This window comes from Bison bison, unplaced genomic scaffold (genome assembly GCF_000754665.1).
Source record: "Bison bison bison isolate TAMUID 2011002044 unplaced genomic scaffold, Bison_UMD1.0 scf7180017864480, whole genome shotgun sequence".
Lineage (NCBI taxonomy): Eukaryota > Metazoa > Chordata > Mammalia > Artiodactyla > Bovidae > Bison > Bison bison.
In genome coordinates this window covers 2696430-2715388 of record NW_011495040.1, presented here as the reverse complement: position 1 = coordinate 2715388, position 18959 = coordinate 2696430, and the positions used below count along the sequence as shown (strand labels likewise).

At 41.8% G+C, this 18959-nt stretch overlaps 1 protein-coding gene across 1 annotated transcript in view; it reads left to right on the top strand.

The window, feature by feature from the left end:
- Positions 1 to 18959, top strand: part of POLR1A (polymerase (RNA) I polypeptide A, 194kDa) — an 84459-nt gene that overhangs the window by 31799 nt on the left and 33701 nt on the right. Inside the window, exons 13-14 of the mRNA XM_010862206.1 lie at positions 1958 to 2212; positions 7671 to 7862. Coding sequence (XP_010860508.1) covers positions 1958 to 2212; positions 7671 to 7862 — 447 coding nt within the window. The remainder of the gene's footprint in view (positions 1 to 1957; positions 2213 to 7670; positions 7863 to 18959) is intronic.

Below are 18959 nucleotides of genomic sequence, written 5' to 3'. Positions count from 1 at the left end.
GTTGAAGATCTTTAAAAAAATTTTTATGAAAGTGGCACACACTCATTGTAACATGAATAGCAGTTAAGACATGTAAAGGTCCAGGTGCTGATCTTTCTCTTCTTCCATGTCCCCCTGCCCTGAGGATCCCACAGAGCAGCTCAGTAAGGATCTAAATACCTTTGTCCTCGTGTGTATAAACACATAGAGTTGGATTGGATTTAAAATCACCTCATCCTGTCACCTTAGATGGCCTTCTCTGGTGGCTCAGATGATAAAAAAATCTGCCTGCAATGCAGGATACCTGGGTTTGATCCCTAGGCTAGGAAGATCCTGGAGAAGGGAATGGCTGCCCACTCCGGTATTCTTGCCTGGAGAATTCCATGAACAGAGAAGCCTGTGTGCTACTGTCCATGGGTCACAAAGAGTCAGACATGACTGAGCAACTGACACTAATACATCACCTTAGATGGCACCTGGATGGTTTTTCTTTTACTGAAATACATTATTGTCATTTTTTCAAGACTGGTATACATTTAAATCATCCTTTTTTAAAGGATCCCTGGCAGTCCCTGTTGACTCAGCTTCCACTTCTGGGGACCTGGGTTCAATCCCTGGTTGGGGAATTAAGATCCTGCATGCTCCATGGCCTGAGCGCCCCATCACCAAATCCTTTTTCATCATTACATAATATTCCATAGTACATACTATGATTTATCTACCGATGCCCCTTCTTTGGGGCAGCCAGGTTTTTCCCTGTTTTTGCCACTGTTAACACCGGTGCATAAACATCATTCATAGAACCTTGCATTGGCACCTTTTTCATTCTGAAAGCCCAAAGGAAATGAGTTTTTAATGTTCTAAAATGTGCTGTGAAATTGCTTTCCCAAAAGACCATGGCAATTTAAACTTGTTATTAATTTTTAAGTGCCATAAAATATTTTCCAGGAGCATTGAACTGGGAATCAAGAACCCTGAGTTTCAGTCCTGGCTCTGAAGGATGAGGTTGGGCAAGTATTTCTGAAATGTGGAATTCACATTTGGACTAACGTACTTAGATGTGGCTGAGTACATACTCAGAAGTCTGCCAAATCCTTTCAAGCCCAGGAGTTTTATGGTTATGTGTAGACCTGCTGTCTTAAGATGTGTCCATTTCTTTTTTCAGGTTAATTCTCTGGGGAATTCAAACTCCAGAAAGGTTGTGCATGTCTGAAGAAGACAGATATTACTGGACAGGGGCCTGTAGCATCATTGACTTATCCCTCCCCTGGAGGAGGAAATGGCAACCCACTCCAATATTCTCGCCTAGAGAATTCCGTGAACAGAGGAGACAGGCGGGCTATAGTCCATGGGGTCACGAAGAGTTGGACATGGCTTAGCAACTAAACAACAGCAATAGTCTGAGCCCAGAACTAGGACAGGACTCTGCTAGGTTAGCAGCTATTTCTCAGAAAACCTTAAGGCGTCTCTGTCTCGTAAACCAAAGAACCCTAACCATGCCAGTTTGAACCCTACCATGCCTGGTTCTTGAATTTGGATTCAGTAGTAGGGGCCTGTTTCCTCTGCAAAGTGGCATTTTGGGATTCCCAGATGGCTCAGTAGTAAAGAATCCGCCGGCCATTGCCAAGAGACCTGGGTTTGGTCCCTGGGAAGATCCCCCGCAGAAGGAAATGCAACCCACTCCAGTATCCTTGCCTAGAAAATCCAATGGACAGAGGAGTCTGGAGGGCTGCAGTCTATGGGGTCACAAAAGGGTCGGACACGACATAGTAACTGAGCACGCACACACACTCTGAGTCCCAGAGGGGCTTAGTAGTTATTTCTCATAGATTTCTAGGGTTTCACTCTGGACTGAAAGTTCCCCTTTTATTGAGTAAAACATGAGAGAGACAGAAGCCCAGGGCGAGGTGAGCCCTTGGCATTATAGCAGTGATACCAGAGTGGCCACTGCTCAGCCCGTCCTCTGCTGTGCCCGCAGGTGTGCCGGCATGTGAAGAATGGGGACATTCTCCTCCTGAACCGGCAGCCCACCCTGCACAGGCCCTCCATCCAGGCGCATCGCGCCCGCGTCCTCCCCGAGGAGAAAGTCCTGCGGCTCCACTATGCCAACTGCAAGGCCTACAACGCCGACTTCGATGGAGATGAGATGAACGCCCACTTTCCCCAGAGTGAACTGGGCCGGGCCGAGGCCTACGTCCTGGCCTGCACCGATCAGCAGTACCTTGTTCCCAAGGTAGGTCTGACCTTGAGGCTGTTCCATGATCATCACCGGCTTCCAACTTGGCAGTTCAGGTCAGGGCCCCAGGCAGCTCCTGGAGTCAGCATGGTCTGTTAAGCAGGAGCATTTGGAGCAGAGGGTCTTGGATTCTTCCGGGTGGGGTCTTCAGCCCCCTAGTTGCTTAGAGATAGGAGGTTTCTCTCTTGTTGCCTCTTAAGATGTCAGGAGAGAAGTTGTAACAGTCATCCCAGGAAGCCGAGTTCAGTACCTGCATCTTAGGTCTTGTCTTCCAGCCTGTTTGGATTCTACAATATATCAGCCTCTGGCAAGCCTTAGCACCCCACCTATGAGGATCCCCATCGTCCTCAGATGACTTTGATCCTTTAAGATAAGGGTTTTAAGAGACAACTTAACCCCCAGGGTTTGATCCCTGGGTCAGGAAGATCCCCTGGAGAAGGAAATGGCAACCCAGTCCAGTATTCTTGCCTGGAAAAGTCCATGAACAGAGGATCCTAGCGGGCTCTAGTCCATGAGGTCACAAAGAGTCAGACACAACTGAGTGACTAACATAATCCTGAGGGTCCAGATGAAATTCCCTGCAGCCCATGAGGAATCTCTACTGTGAATCCCTTCTTTTATAAACCGTTTGTGTCACAGCAATTCACAAATTAACACACCATTCATTTGGGTTGTAATGTGGGGGTAGTAATAAAACAATAAAGAACCATGGCTCCCATTTACCAAGCACTTTTTCAAGGCTAGACACCATACGTAGCACCTTGGAGGCCTCTCCTTTTCTCCTCCCCACAGTCCTTGGAGTAGGTGCTATTAACAGCAACAATCACATGTGAAGAAATGGTGTAACATGTCCAAGGACACAGAGCTGGAATGGAAGAGGGTGGGGAGGAGGGGCCAGGAGCTCCCAGATCTTTGTGGCTTTTCTTCCTTTCCCTGGCGTGGGCCCTGCCACCCTTCCACAGAAGAGACAGAGACATCTGCACCCAGTAAGCATAGAGGCTGCTTAGAGATTGTCCCCTATCAGTTAGTGACCTCTCCTCCTGGGAATTTCTCTTCCCCTATCCCACCTGGAGAACCAGGCAGGTGACCAGAATCCCAGCATTCCAGCCTCTTTTCCTACCAGACACACCAGTGTGGCTTCCTGTAGATCCGGTTAGTTGAACATAACTTTCTTTCCCTTTTCTGCCCACCCTGGCTGGCTATTGATTAGTGAAGGGGCTGACCGTAAGCAGGAGGGGTTAAGGGGCCCACTCAGGTCCCCAAGAAATTAGAAGAAATAGTTTGATTAATTTTTACTAACGGGTTTCCCTGATGGTCCAGTGGTTAAGACTCCGAGCTTCTACTGCAGGAGGTATGGGTTTGATCTCTGGTTGGGGAACTAAGATCCTGTATGCCTTGTGGTGCAGCCAAAAAGAAAAACATTAAACAAAAATGTTTTACATTAATAGTTTAGAAGAAATAATTATAAGGAAATTGACTAATTTGAAAATTGGCCTTTTATGTTTTCATGTAAATTACGTCAGTTGTAGCTGTGATGGTGGTGGCAATAAAAGCTACTTTGTCCTGAGCACTCCGTGTGCCTCAGGTACCACTCTGAGCAGTCTGCAACATTCTGGCTTAGTCCTCACCACAGCCTTAGGCGGCAGGTGCAGTTTTCAGGTGAGGAAACACAGGTGAGTGACTTGTCAGCCAGTGAAGAAGCTGGGACTCGAACCTAGCACCTTTGACCCCGCCAAGCTTGTGTGCTCAGCCTCCTGTGTTCTTAGTCCCCCTTGACAGGTGAGGCTGGGCCTGGGTGAGGGTCTGTGGAAAGAAGTGACTAACAGGACTGTGCCAGTTGTCTAGCCTGCTAGAGAGAATGTCACATTTTATCACGGTGGACACTACCAGTAAACAGCAGATGGTTCATTTTTTTTGCTGGCAGAGTGACCTCTGGACATTAGCCTCATGAAGAGTTGGGGTGCTCTGAAGTGCTTAGGCCATTGAACTTGAGTATTCACTAGACCAATGTAGACTTAATTTTCATTGAATAAGATGGAATAGGTGACTTCATTGCTCATTGCGTACACTGTGTCCTGCAAAGGGCTGGCCTATTTAATTTCAGATGTGCCTCATCACATGCTCACCTGCCTGTGAGTATAGGGTCAGAGATAGAACAAAAATAAAGTCTCATCAATAAATTAATTTCTTAAAAAGTAAAAAATGGGACTTCTCTGGTGTTCCGGTGATTAAGACTCTGAACTTCCCCTGCAGGGGGCAAGGGTTTTATCCCTGGTCTGGGAACTAAGATCCCACATGCCACCTGTGCAGTTAAAAAAAAAAAGAAAAGAAAAATCAGGAAAAAAAAGGTAAGAAACAAAAACAAGACAATTCTCGGAGATGACCTGAGAATTCACTTTACTTTCAGACACCTTCTTTTGTCAGCGGTAAAGAGCTTTTGATTCTTGATAAATGTTGTGTAAGCCCTTAGTGTAAGTGCCAAGAGGAAAAATCCTATTTTTGGTGATAGTTATAAAAATGAAGGGCTTTCCAGGTGGCGCTAGTGGTAAAGAACACGCCTGCCAATGCAGGAGACGTAAAAGGTGCGCGATTGATCCCTGTGTAGGGAAGATCCCCTCAAGGAGGGCATGGCAACTCACTCCAGTATTCTTGCCTGGGAAATCCCAAAGACAGAGAAGCCTAGTGGGCTACAGTCCCTAGGACCACAAAGAGTTGGACACGACTGAAGTGACTTAACACACACACACATACACGCATAAAAATGAAGCATGTACTTTGATGGCAAAGTCCTGAGATGGCAAGAGTCAGTTTTCTTAATCCAGGAAAGCCATTTTTTGTTAATTTTTCTTGATGTATCTTTATTTCCCTATTGTTTTCTTTTCTCTTTGTTCATTGTCCCATTTCTTCTCTATTTTTTAGGTTTCTTTTCCTTGACTAACCATAGTACCCGATTTAAGTACATTTTATTGTTAGTTTTATGTATTTAATAGAGTTGCTTGTTGTCTTCTTAAAATAGATGAAGGGAACTTGATCTATTTCCTTTCCAAGAAAACAGTTACACTTTTTCATTTATATGTTTCTTTGTGGATTCTTCCTTTTTTCCCTTCTGTTTGATTTATCTATTAAGGGCCACTGCTTCATGGAAAGTTTTTTTAACAAGGCTTGAGACGTACTTTCCTGACTTTGACTTACTCAGCTAGAAAATTCAAGTCACAAAATACCCTAATTCTCTAAGAATCCTGACCAAAGACATCTATTGTAGTGTCGTTTTGCTGTGATGTTAAGTGGAATAGGATAGCTGACAATTATGTGGGTTTTTGATCAAGAGATAGTCTTTCTGATCCTAAGCAGATTTAGAAAATTCAGCATTATAAGTAGACCCTTAGTAAACTGCTTTAATCAGCACTCCTCCCTAGAATTCATGCTTATTGCATTGAAAGCAGTTTAGCCATATAGGTAATTTTCTAGTCATGGAAGACTCTAGACAGAAAGAGAAGGCACTGACTAGATCCTGTAACTTGTAATTATGTTCTTTAAAGGAAAAAAAAAAAAAAAAGGCAAAATCTATATCTGCCCCCAAAGACTGTTATTGCTTAGTAGCTCAGTCATTTCTGACTCTTTGGGACCTCACGGGCTGTAGCCTGCTAGGCCCCTCTGTCCATGGGATTTTCCAGGCAAGAATACTGGAGTGGGTTGCAATCTCCTTGCCTAAGGATCCTTCCGACCCAGGGATCAATGCATGTCTCCTGCATTGCAGGCAGATTCTTTAACCACTGAGTCACCAGGGAAGCCCCCAAAGAGCTGTGGGATGAGTCAAATGCTTAATACTCTTTTCAATTTTTCCCCTAAGCAAAATGAGACCTTGCCTTTGGAACAAGTTGCAGAGTATAATTTTTTGTCTGTGTTCATAACTCAAGGCCTTCATAAGAAGGGCTGTGTGCCCCATATGATCTCGCCCTCTGTCTGCAACACCTATCTGGCTCCTCGGTAATAATTATCTCTGAGTTTACATAAAGCCCATTGCCACGGTATTTAGACTGTTTGACAAGCATCCTTTTTAGCCTTTAAATTAGTGCGTGTGGCTAAATTCCTGGCACTTCTCCATGGCTGCACTTTAGAGTTCCTTAGTTATGCAATACAGCCATAATATTGGACAGTATTTAACAAATAAGCAAATGATAACAATCTTTAGATCCAAGATTTTTCTCTAGTTCCTATAAACAGGGAAAAGTCAGTAAAAATGCCTTCTTAATAAATGTCAGTGGGCAAGTCTATTTTTACCTTAGTGTGCCTTATGTTGCCATGACTGCAGACCTGGCAGATAGGGTTCAGGAGACTGGGGATCAGAAAAGATGAATGTATCCATCCAAACTGGGGCTGTTATAAAAGCCCTTGGCTTTGGGTTTTTTTGGGGTTTTTTTTGCCCTATTGCAGTTCTTGTGGGGTCTTAGTTCCCTGACAAGGGACTGAACTTGGGACCATGGCAATGGAAGGGCCGAGTCCTAGCCACTGGACCACCAGGGAACTCTCTAAAAGCCCATGTTTTGGCATCTGGTAGATAACACCCTACCATGAATACATGCAAGATCGTGAAGACACACTGACATCAAGCACCCTTTCCTTCTGCAGTCACGTACGTCAAAGCCCCACCTCCACCCATGACTCACTCAAGGAACCTCTCCCCAAACCCCCACGTCTCTGCGTTGGCTGAGTCCAGGTCAGTCCGCAGGCCAAACTGACGTACTGTCCATGCCCCCAGAGAGACCATTCCTGACTGTCCCCTCCTATCCCAAATCTATGTGATGACCCATCCCATTCTTTTCCTCCACAGGCGTTTAAAATTCTTTGTAATAATGTATCTCTCCAGTCATTTGTTCACCGTCTAGCTCTTCCTCATTGTGAGGGATCTGTGTGTTTCAGCCACTAAAACAGACTGAAGGTTGGTCTCATCCAGTGCCTCGGCATACAGTAGGCTCTCCATAAATATTTGTTGAATGGGTGACTGATTTAGAGGAGAACCAGGCCAGAAATGTGTGAAAAACACCAAAGCATAAAACCAAAATGTAAAAACAAGAACACAGCCAACAGCAGCCAGACTGAATTTATGCGTAAATGCCAGAAATATGCCGAAGTTAACGAGAAGCAGATGGGATTAGGGAGAGAAGGCCAGGGGGCCTGCAGGAGTTTGAAGCACTTTTGGTATAGAACAGTGGGCAAAAGGCAAAGGTGGGAGCCGGTCAGGAAGCCCTGGTCACGTGCTCTGGGAGGCAGTTTGCTCTCAAGATGGGAGGCCCAAGCACTGGCTAGGTGGCCATGACTGGACAACATGGGGATGTAAGGAGGGCTGTTGCTAGTGGGTGGCTCCCAAGCACAGGACTAAGAATGTGCCTTCTGGTTTTTTTTTGTTTTTTTTTTTTTTTAAATTTGTCCTTCTCTTACCTGTTTTGATTTGTAGGATGGCCAGCCATTGGCGGGGCTGATCCAAGATCACATGGTTTCAGGAGCAAACATGACCATTCGAGGCTGCTTTTTCAACCGGGAGCAGTATATGGAGCTGGTGTACCGAGGACTCACAGACAAAGTGGGGCGTGTGAAGCTCTTTCCTCCTGCCATCCTGAAGCCCTTTCCTCTGTGGACAGGAAAGCAGGTAATTAGGGGCAAACAAATGGTGGATATTTATTAAAAAAAAAAAAAAAAAGGAAACTGGCCACTCAGTAAAAAGGTTTTGTTCCCAGGAGAGTCCAGGCCAGAAACAGAAATGACAAATCAAACAATATCTCTTTGATAGAGTTTCGGGTGTGGATGGTTTCAAAGGAGGGTCTACAACTACATATTTTCTGTCCTTTGCTTCTAACTGAAACTTCTAACTTAACACTGACCTCATCGTCTAGATATGGTGGTAATAGGCAGTGGTGCTGATGGTAGCAGTAGTTATGCTTGTTGGGAGTGCTTCAAATATGTTAGATTACTTAACCCTCACAACCACCCTGTGATGCAGACACTATCATTATCACCATTTATCACCATTATCACCAGATGAGGATAACGAGGTTTGGAGAAGTTGTTACTTAGGAGGTAGAGTTGAGATTCAAACTCAGGACTTTCTGACACCCAGAGCATCATATTATACTTAATCAATTATGTGATCTTGGTTCAGTGGGCCTCAGTTCATTATTTACAAAGCAAAAGTGTTCAGGTTGATGAGCTCTAGGTCTCACCCGCCTCTACAGTTCTTTAAATCCATGGACCTGGTACTTGACTGGTTTTCTTATTAAGCCAACTTGTATTTCTGGGATAAACCTTACTTGGTTATGAGATAGTATTTGCTAAATTTTTGTTCAGAAGTTTTTGCATCAGTGTACATGAGGAATTTTGATGGATGGTTTTCTTTTCTTGTCATGCATTTACCTGGTTTTGCTATTGGGGTTAACATTGGCTTCATAGAAACATTGGCTTCTTCAGTTTTCTGTAAGAGTTTGTACAATACGGATATTATTTTTTCCTTAAGTGTTTGGTAGAATTCATCAATGTAGTCATCTGGACCTAGAATTTTCTCTTTCAGTTCAGTTCAGTTGCTCAGTCGTGTCCGACTTTTTGCGACCCCATGAACCACAGCACACCAGGTCTCCCTGTCTATCACTAACTCCTGGAGTCCACCCAAACCCATGTCCATTGAGTCGGTGATGCCATCCAACAATCTCATCCTCTGTCGTCCTCTTCTCCTCCCGTCCTCAATCTTGCCCAGCATTAGGGTCTTTTCCAATGAGTCAGCTCTTTGCATCAGGTGGCCAAAATATTGCAGTTTTAGCTTCAACATTAGTCCTTCCAATGAACACCCAGGACTGATCTCCTTTAGGATGGACTGGTTCTCCTTGCAGTCCAAGGGACTCTGAAGAGTCTTCTCTAACACCACAGTTCAAAAGCATCAATTCTTTGGTGCTCAGCTTTCTTCACAGTCCAACTCTCCTATGCATACATGACCACTGGAAAAACCATAGCCTTGACTAGACGGACCTTTGTTGGCAAAGTAATGTCTCTGCTTTTGAATATGCTGTCTAGGTTGGTCATAACTTTCCTTCCAAGGAGTAAGTGTCATTTAATTTCATGGCTGCAGCAACCATCTGCAGTGATTTTGGAGCCCAGAAAAATAGTCAGCCACTGTTTCCTCTGTTTCCCCATCTATTTGCCATGAAGTGATGGGACCAGAGTTTTCTGAATGTTGAGCTTTAAGCCAACTTTTTCACTCTCCTCTTTCACTTTCATCAAGAGGCTCTTTAGTTCCTCTTCACTTTCTGCCATAAGGGTGGTGTTATCTGCATATCTGAGGTTATTGATATTTCTCCTGGCATCTTGATTCCAGTTGGTGCTTCTTCCAGCCAGCGTTTCTCATGATGTTTTCTCTTTAGGAAGGCTATTTTTAACTAAAATTTCTGTTTTTCTAATTACATGTAGGGCTGTTTAGTTCATCTCTTCTTGGATGAGCTTTACTGCTTTGTTTTTTTCTAGGAATTTGTCCTTTTCATCTAAATTGTTGGATTTATAGGCATGAAATTATTCATCATACTCTTTTATGTTCCTTTACTGTCTGTGGAACCTGAAAGTGGTCCCCTCTCTCATTCCTGATAGTGATAATTTATGTCTTCTCTCTTTTTCCTGATCAGTTTGCTCTGAGTTTTATTCTCAAAGAACCAGCTTTTATTGACTTTCTCTATTTTTCTGTTTCTGTTCCATTTATTTCACTTTCATCTTTTTTATTTCCTTTCTTCTGCTTACTTTGGGTTTGATTTGCCTTTCTTTTTCTAGTTACTTAAGGTTGGAACTGAAGTCAGTAATTTGAGACTTTTTTCCTGTTTTAATATTGGCATTTTATATATAAAATTTCCACTGAATATATTGTATTTTTATTCACTTCAAAAGACTTGCTCAATGCCTTTTTTATTTCTGTTTTTAACCTCTGAGATACATAGAAGTCTTTGATTTAGTTTCCAAATATTTAAGAATTTTCCAGATATGTATACTATTGATTGCAATTTTAATTCCACAGTGGCCAGAAAACATACCTTGAATAACTTGAATCCTTTTAAAATTACTGAGATTTGTTTTGTGGCTTCAAAGATAGTCTGTATTGGGAAATGATCTGTGTGTCCTTAAAAATCACAAGTATTCTGCTGTGTTGGATGAAGTGCTCTATAAATGTCAGTTAGGTTCAAGTCTGAAGAACAGTGGACGGAAGTTCATGACCTTGTACAGGAGGTGGTGATCAAAACCATCCCCAAAAAAAAGAAATGCAGAAAGGCAAAATGCCTGTCTGAGGACGCCTTACTAGTAGCTGAGAAAAGAAGAGAAGCAAAAGGCAAAGGAGAAAAGGAAAGGTACACCCATCTGAATGCAGAGTTCCAAAGAATAGCAAGGAGAGATAAAAAAGCCTTCTTAAGTGAACAATAAAAGAAATAGAGGAAAACAATAGAATGGGAGAAACTAGAGATCTCTTCAAGAAAATTAGAGATACCAAGGGAACATTTCCTGCAAAGGTGGGCACAATTAAGGACAGAAATGGTATGGACCTAACAAAAGCAGAAGATATTAAGAAGAGGTGGCAAGAATACACAGAACTACAAAAAAGATCTTATTGATCCAGGCAACCATGATGGTGTGATCACTCACCTAGACCCAGACATACTGGAGTGTGAAGTCAAGTGAACCTTAGGACGCATCACTACGAACAAAGGTAGTGCGAACAAAGGTAGTGGAGGTGATGGAATTCCAGCTGAGCTATTTCAGATCCTAAAAGATGACACTGTGAAAGTGCCGCACTCAATATGCCAGCAAATACAAGAAACTCAGCAGTGGCCACAGGACTGGAAAAGATCAGTTTTCATTCCAATCCCAAAGAAGAGAAATGCCAAAAAATGTTCAAACTACTGCACAATTGCACTCATTTCACATGCTAGCAAAGTAATGTCAAAATTCCCAAAGCCTGGCTTCAGTAGTATGTGAACCGTGAACTTCCAGATGTTCAAGCTGGATTTAGAAAAGGCAGAGGATCCAGAGATCAAATTGCCAACATCCATTGAATCATAGAAAAAACAAGGGAGTTCCAGAAAAACATCTACTTCTGCTTTATTCACTATCCAAAGCCTTTGTGTGAATCACAAAAAATCTGAAAATTCTTAAAAGAGATGGGAATACCAGTCCACTTTACCTGCCTCATGAGAACCTGTATGAAGGTCAAGAAGCAACAGTTAGAACTGGACATGGAACAATGGACTGGTTCCAAATTGGGAAAGGAGATGTCAAGGCTGTATATAGTCACCCTGCTTACTTAACTTACATGCAGAGTACATCATGCAAAATGCCAGGCTGGATGAAGCACAAGATGGAATCAAGATTGCTGGGAGAAATATCAATAACCTCAGATACGCAGATGACACCACCCTTATTTCAGAAAGGGAAGAGGAACTAAAGAGCCTCTTGATGAAGGTGAAAGAGGAGAGTGAAAAAGCTGGCTTAAAACTCAACATTCAAAAAATGAAGATCATGGCATCCGGTCCCATCACTTCATGGCAACTAAAGAGGAAACATTGGAAACAGTGAGAGACTTTATTTTCTTGGGCTCAAAATCACTGCAGGTTGTGACTGCAGCCATAAAATTAAAAGATGGTTTCTGTTTGGAAGAAAAGCTATGACCACCCTAGACAGCATATTAAAAAGCAGAGACATTACTTTGCCAACAAAGGTCCGTCTAGTCAAAGCTACAGTTTTTCCAGTAGTCACGTATGGATGTGAGAGTTGGACGATAAAGAAATCTGAGAGCCAAAGAATTGATGCTTTTGAACTGTGGTATTGGAGAACTCTTGAGAGTCCCTTGGACTGCAAGGAGATCAAACCAGTCAATCCTAAAGGATATCAACCCTGAATATTAACTAGAAGGACCGATGCTGAAGCTGAAGCATTAATGTTTTGGCCACCTGATGTGAAGACCTGACTCATTGGAGAGGACCCTGATGCTGGGAAAGACTGAGGGCAGGAGAAGGGGACAACAGAGGATAAAGATGGTCAATTACTGGCTCAGTGGACCTGAATTTGAGCAAGATCCCAGAGTCGATGATGGACAGGGAAGCCTGACGTGCTGCAGTCCATGGGGTCACAGAGTTGGACAAGACTGAGTGACTGAACAACAGCAAAACAAGGTTCAAGTCTACTATATCCTTGCTGTTCTCTGTCCTTCATTTCCTAATGTCCATTGTATTGAAACCACTGTTTCATATTCGTGTCTGCTTTTGTTATTGTTATTTCTGGTGGATGTGAAATCAGGTCACCATGGCTCTATCCTGACCAGAAACAGAAGTTGATTTAACAGAATAGTAGGGGAATTTTGCAGTTTAAGATTAAAATCTGTAATTATGGATAGTCTGGTTCAGGAATTGGTAAGCTTTTGTTATAAAAGCCAGATAGAAAATATTTTAGGCTTTGTTGGCCATACGATCTGTAAATTACAGCTGCTCAGTTCTGCCATGATAATGTGAAAGCAGACATAGACAGGGCTTTGGAATGAGCCTGACTGTGATTCATTTCAGCTTCTTTTTTACAAAAACAGATGGTGGGCCACGTTTGGTCTATAGGCTGTAGTTTGCTACCCCTAATTTAGTTGGATATATGTGTTTGTCCAGGCTTCCCTGGTGGCTCAGTGGTAAAGAAATCCACCCGCCAATGCAGGAGATGTGGGTTTGACCCCTGGGTTGGGAAGATCCCTTGGAGGAGGGCATGGCAACCCACTTCAGTATTCTTGCCTGGAGAATCCCATGGACAGAGGAGCCTGGCCGGCTACAGTCCATGGGGTCATGAAAAAGTTGTACACAGCTTAGTGACTAAACTTAGTGACTAAACATCAACAACATTTATTTGTCCACTTATTATTCCTATTTATAATTTTTTATTGTTTCTTTTTTATGTATGTTTGTTTTGTAAGCCATCTCAACTTATCTTAGAAATAAAGGGATTTTAAGTGTTAAGTAAACTAAGATCATGGCATCCAGTCCCATCACTTCATGGCAAATAGATGGGCAAACAGTGGAAACAGTGGCTGACTTTATTTTTCTGGGCTGCAAAATCACTGCAGATGGTGATTTTGATCACTGCAGCCATGAAATTAAAAGACGCCTACTCCTTGGAAGGAAAGCTATGACCAATCTAGACAGCATATTGAAGAGCAGAGACATTACTTTGCCAACAAAGATCCGTCTAGTCAAGGCTGTGGTTTTTCCAGTGGTCATGTATGGATGTGAGAGTTGGACTTTAAAGAAAGCTGAGTGCCAAAGAATTGATGCTTTTGAACTATGGTGTTGGAGCAGACTCTTGAGAGTCCCTTGGACTGCAAGGAGATACAACCAGTCAGTCCATCCTAAAGGAGATCAGTCCTGGGTGTTCATTGGTAGGACTGATGTTGAAGCTGAAACTGTAATACTTTGGCCACCTGATGTGAAGAGCTGACTCATTGGAAAAGACCCTAATGCTGGGCAAGATTGAGGATGGGAAGAGAAGGGGACGACAGAGGATGAGATTGTTGGATGGCATCACCGACTCAATGGACATGGGTTTGGGTGAACTCTGGGAGTTGGTGATGGACAGGGAGGCCTGGCGTTCATGGGGTCGCAAAGAGTAGGACACGACTGAGTGACTGAACTGAACTGAACCATCCAGAATTTATTAGAATTTTGTTTAAACGTAAGCAGTGTGTTCAAAATAGAACCAAATAGTAAACAAAGACTACATAACTAGAGCTACAGATACGTTCATCCACCTCAGTCTGAGAATCCAGCCAAAGGAAATCATCTGAAATGTAGTATTGATAAAAGCTACTTGAAAAAAGCAGTCCATGACATGATGGTTTATAGTGGTGGAATATTAGAAAAACCTAGATACTCAGCACTGGGGCTGTGTAAATTGTGGGACGTTTATTAAGATATTGCTCTGTGCTGTGCTTAGTCACTCAGTCATGTCTGACTCTTTGCAACCCCATGGACTGTAGCTCGCCAGGTTCCTCTGTCCATGGGGATTCTTCAGGCAAGAATACAGGCGTGGGTTGCCATGCCCTCTTCCAGGGGATCTTCCAAATGCAGGGACTGAACACAGGTTTCCCACATGCAGGCGGATTCTTTACTGTCTGAGCCACCAGGGAAGCTTTGTGTAGTTTAAAATAGTGGCTTTAAAGCATTGTGTGACAGTCTGGAAAATTTTCAACGTAATGTTGAAAGAAGAAATAGACTACACAGTTCTATGCATAATAACAGAACCATGTTAAAAATGTATATGAGCAAAAATTTGATACAAAAAAGATCAAAATGATAGAATAATTTGGTTTGTGTTAGGAATAATTTAACATTCCTGGGCTCTGCTTACTGTATAACCAAGTAAAATTAGAAAATAGGCCCAGATTTTATTTATGTCACAGTTGAGATTTTTCCGGGTTTCTTGAAAGGTTGGTACAGGCTGTTATTTCTGTACAAGTAGGTGAAAGAAGGGAACAGTTATTGCACTGCATAAGAATTTGTTAGTGACCCAGTCTAATTCTACAGAGGAAAGCCATGTTTTGGATCAGGAGATAAGGAACTTAGCTTGGGAAATTTATTTGTATTGCCTTAAAAAGTTAAGTCTTAGACTGTTTTTCCAGGACATTTCATACAGCCTCTTGAGTGGCTTTCTTATATTATGTGACTAAACCATTATATACTTGTTCACTTTACCATTAATGGATGTTTGGGTTGTCTTCAGTCAACTTCATTTGGCTGTTACAAATAGAGCTGCTATGAACATTTTTGTATATGTCTCTTATTGAACATATGTATGCATTTTCATAGGTAAATACCAGGGAATCAAATTGCTGAGTCATAAAATCTACCTTCACCTGTAATAGATAATTGAGTAAACAGTTTTCCAAAGTGATTGTAGCAGTTTACACCTCCATCAGCAGGGCAGGAGAGTTATGGTTGCTCCTTATTCTCAGCAGTACTTGCCTGCCAATGCAAGAGAAGTAAGAGACGTTGGTTCGATCCTTGGGTTGGGAAGATCCCCTGGAGGAGGACATGGCAACCCACTCTAGTGTTCTTGCCTGGAGAATCCCACGGACAGAGGAGCCTGGTGGGCTACAGTCCATAGCGTCACACAGAGTCAGACCCAACTGAAGCGACTTAGCATGCCCAGTAACGAATGAGTTTGAGCACCTCTTTATATCCTTATGGCCATGGGATCTCACCTTTTGTGAAGTTCCTGTTCAAGGCTTTTGCCTTTTTTCAATCCTATGCCATTCTCTTATTAATAGATAAGAGTTTTAGAAGTCTATCCTTGTGTAGGTCCATTACCAGGTTATAGATATTACAAATACCTTCTACTTGATGGCTAGCCTTTTTGCCCTTTCACTTAATGCTGTTTTCTAATGATCAGAAGTTCTTTATTTTATGTAATATAATTCACCAGGCTTTGCCTTTTATGGCTGCTGCTGCTGCTAAGTCGCTTCAGTCGTGTCCGACTCTGTGCAACCCCATAGCTGGCAGCCCAACAGGCTCCCCCGTCCCTGGGATTCTCCAGGCAAGAACACTGGAGTGGGTTGCCATTTCCTTCTCCAGCCTTTTATGGCTAGTCCTGTATAAAAATTACTTGCCTGCCTCAAGGTTATTAAGATATTTCCCTGTATCTCTGTTAGCAGTTTTATTGTTTTACCATTCATGTTTAGGTCTACTTCTGCCCAGAGTTGGTTTTTGTGGGTGTGTTGATGTGAGGTAGGGGTCAGGATTCATTTTTTTCCTGTAGGACTATCCCGTTGATGTGACGTAATTGGTAAGAAGATGTTTGCTTTTCCTCTGCTCTTTAGTATCTCTTGTGTCCTACATCAACTAATTGCATACATGTAGGTCTACTGGCTTCATTTCAGTTCCTTTGGTTGTTTGATTCCATTGCACCGATACTACACTCTTAATTATTGTAGCTTTATAATAAGTTTTGATTTTTGATAGAGACTATACTATACTACATTGTTTTTCAAGACTGTCTTGAATATTCTTGGCCCCATGAATTTCCATATAAATTTCAAAGCCATCTTGTACATTTCTGCCAAAAAATAGCTACAAAGAGTTTTGTTGGAATTACATTGCAGCTACAGATCACTTTAGGGAGAATGGACATATTTCCAGTACTGAAAATTCCATTCTTTCAGTGACATAGAAGTCTTGTTTATCTTTCGTTAGATTCATTCCTAGATATTGCTATTATAGATGATTTTATTTATTGAATTTCCTATTTGTTTATGGTTAGTATATAAAAATACAAGTAATTTTGTGTATTGTCCTTGTACTCCACAACCTTGCTGATTTCATTTATTAACTATAGAAGTGTAATGTAAGTTTTTATTTAAAGAGATAGTAATATCAAAGGAAAAAGGAAAAATTTCTTCTGTCTCCAATTCCATTGTTCATCTTCTCTGTGCATACTCTCACAGAGAAGAAATAAAAATGAAATCATACCTACTCAGGGGAACCATGAACCATGATTAAATTTGATAGTCAATTTTGAGTTTGTATTTAAGAATGCTTCTTTATCCATGTTATTCTGTTGCCTGAGACATGAATTTTCCTTATTCGTAGGTATGTGAACCTCAGTTTTAACTGAGCTGTAAGATGGCTTACTTTAAATGAGCTGTCAGATCCTCCAAAGGGAATGCCATTATTTCCATTATTTTAAGAAATCCCATTATTTCAGGCCATTTGAACCACCCTAACATACTTCAGATATAGCAAGAAGTTTATTTAACTCTTTTCATGTGCTGGGGTGATACAATGTTTCTTGTAATTGCTTTGTGACATACTTAGTTCACTTAATGATCTGTGGGCTTCTCAGATGTCACAGTGATCAAAGAATCTGCCTGCCAATGCAGGAGATGTGGGTTCGACCCCTGGATCCGGAAGATCCCCTGCAGTAAGAAATGGCAACCCCTCTAGTATTCTTGCCTGGAAAATTCTATGGACAGAGGATCCTGGCAGGCTATAGTCCTTGGGGTCGCAAAGAGTCAGACATGACTGAGTAGGCATGTTATGATAATAGTCTATTGTAGGGTTCATTCTCTGCACATGTGGATTGACTTCACTCTTCTTAACCCATTCTGTGTTGTACCCGGTAATATGGATATTCTCTAGTTGATTTAACTGTCCCTCTAATGGCAAATATTTAATGAGTGTTCAGTTATTTTCCTGTTTGGCCATGCCATGCAACTTGTGGGATCTTAGTTCCCTGAGAATATTGTGGATGGTCTATTATTCCTAGCATAGTTTATGACCAGAAAGTAAATTATACACTTCTACAATATCAGTGCAGGAGGAGACCCAGAATCTTGTCTGCCACCCTTGTTTGTTTGTTTTTTTAATTGAAATATAATTCATACCATAAACGTTACCATTTTTAGTAAGTGTGTAATTCAGTGCTTATTTTTAGTATATTCTCTGTGGTGCAACCATTTCTACTGTCTAATTCAAAAATATTTCCATAATCCCCAAAAGAAACTCTGTTCCTGTTAGCATTCAGCCTTAATTCCACCCTCCCCCATCCCCTGGCAGTCACTTTCTGTCCCTATTGATTTTCCTGTTTGAGACATTTCATAAAAATGTCTTGTCTCTTTTAGTTAACATAATAGTTTCAAGATTCATCCATGTTGTAGCATAAACAGTACCTCATTTCTTTTCATGGCTGAATAATATTCAATTGTATGGATATTCCACATGTTATTCACTTGTCAGTTTATAAATGGATAATTTGGCTTGTTTCCACTTTTTGGCTGTTACAGATAAGGCTGTAATGAGTATTCATGCATAACTGGTGCATGAAACTGATGCACTCATTTATATGAACATGTACTTTCAATTCTCTTGAATATATAGCTAAGAGAGAAGTCACTGAGTCATATGGGAATTCTGTGTTTAACTTTTTTGAGGAACTACCAAACTGTTTTCCAAGGCAGCTTACAATTTTACATCCCCACCAACAGGACATGAGGGTTCCAATTTCTCCATATTCACCAACATTTATTTTTCTTTTGTTTTTAAAATAACCATCTTAGGGGAGTTCTTTGGCAGTGCAATGATTAGGACTTGGCACTTTCACTGCCAGGGCTTGAGTTTGAACCCTGATCAGGGATCTAAGATCTTATAAGCAAGTGGCACAGCCAAATAATAATAATAATAAAATAAAATAACCATCTTGTGAAGTAGTCTTTCATTATGGTTTTCATTTGCCTTTCCCTAATGATTAGTATAAGTTAAATAAGCAGGTGACAATATACAGCCTTGACGAACTCCTTTTCCTATTTGGAACCAGTCTGTTGTTCCATGTCCAATTCTAACTGTTGATTCCTGACCTGCATACAGGTTTCTCAAGAGGCAGGTCAGGTGGGCTGGTATTCCCATCTCTTTCAGAATTTTCCACAGTTTATTGTGACCCACACAGTCAAAGGCTTTGGCATAGTCGATAAAGCAGAAATAGATGTTTTTCTGGAACTCTCTTGCTTTTTCCATGATCCAGCAGATGTTGGCAATTTGATCACCCTTATGCCAGAAAGTGAAGAGGAACTAAAAAGCCTCTTGATGAAAGTGAAAGTGGAGAGTGAAAAAGTTGGCTTAAAGCTCAACATTCAGAAAACAAAGATCATGGCATCTGGTCCCATCACTTCATGGGAAATAGATGGGGAAACAGTGTCAGACCT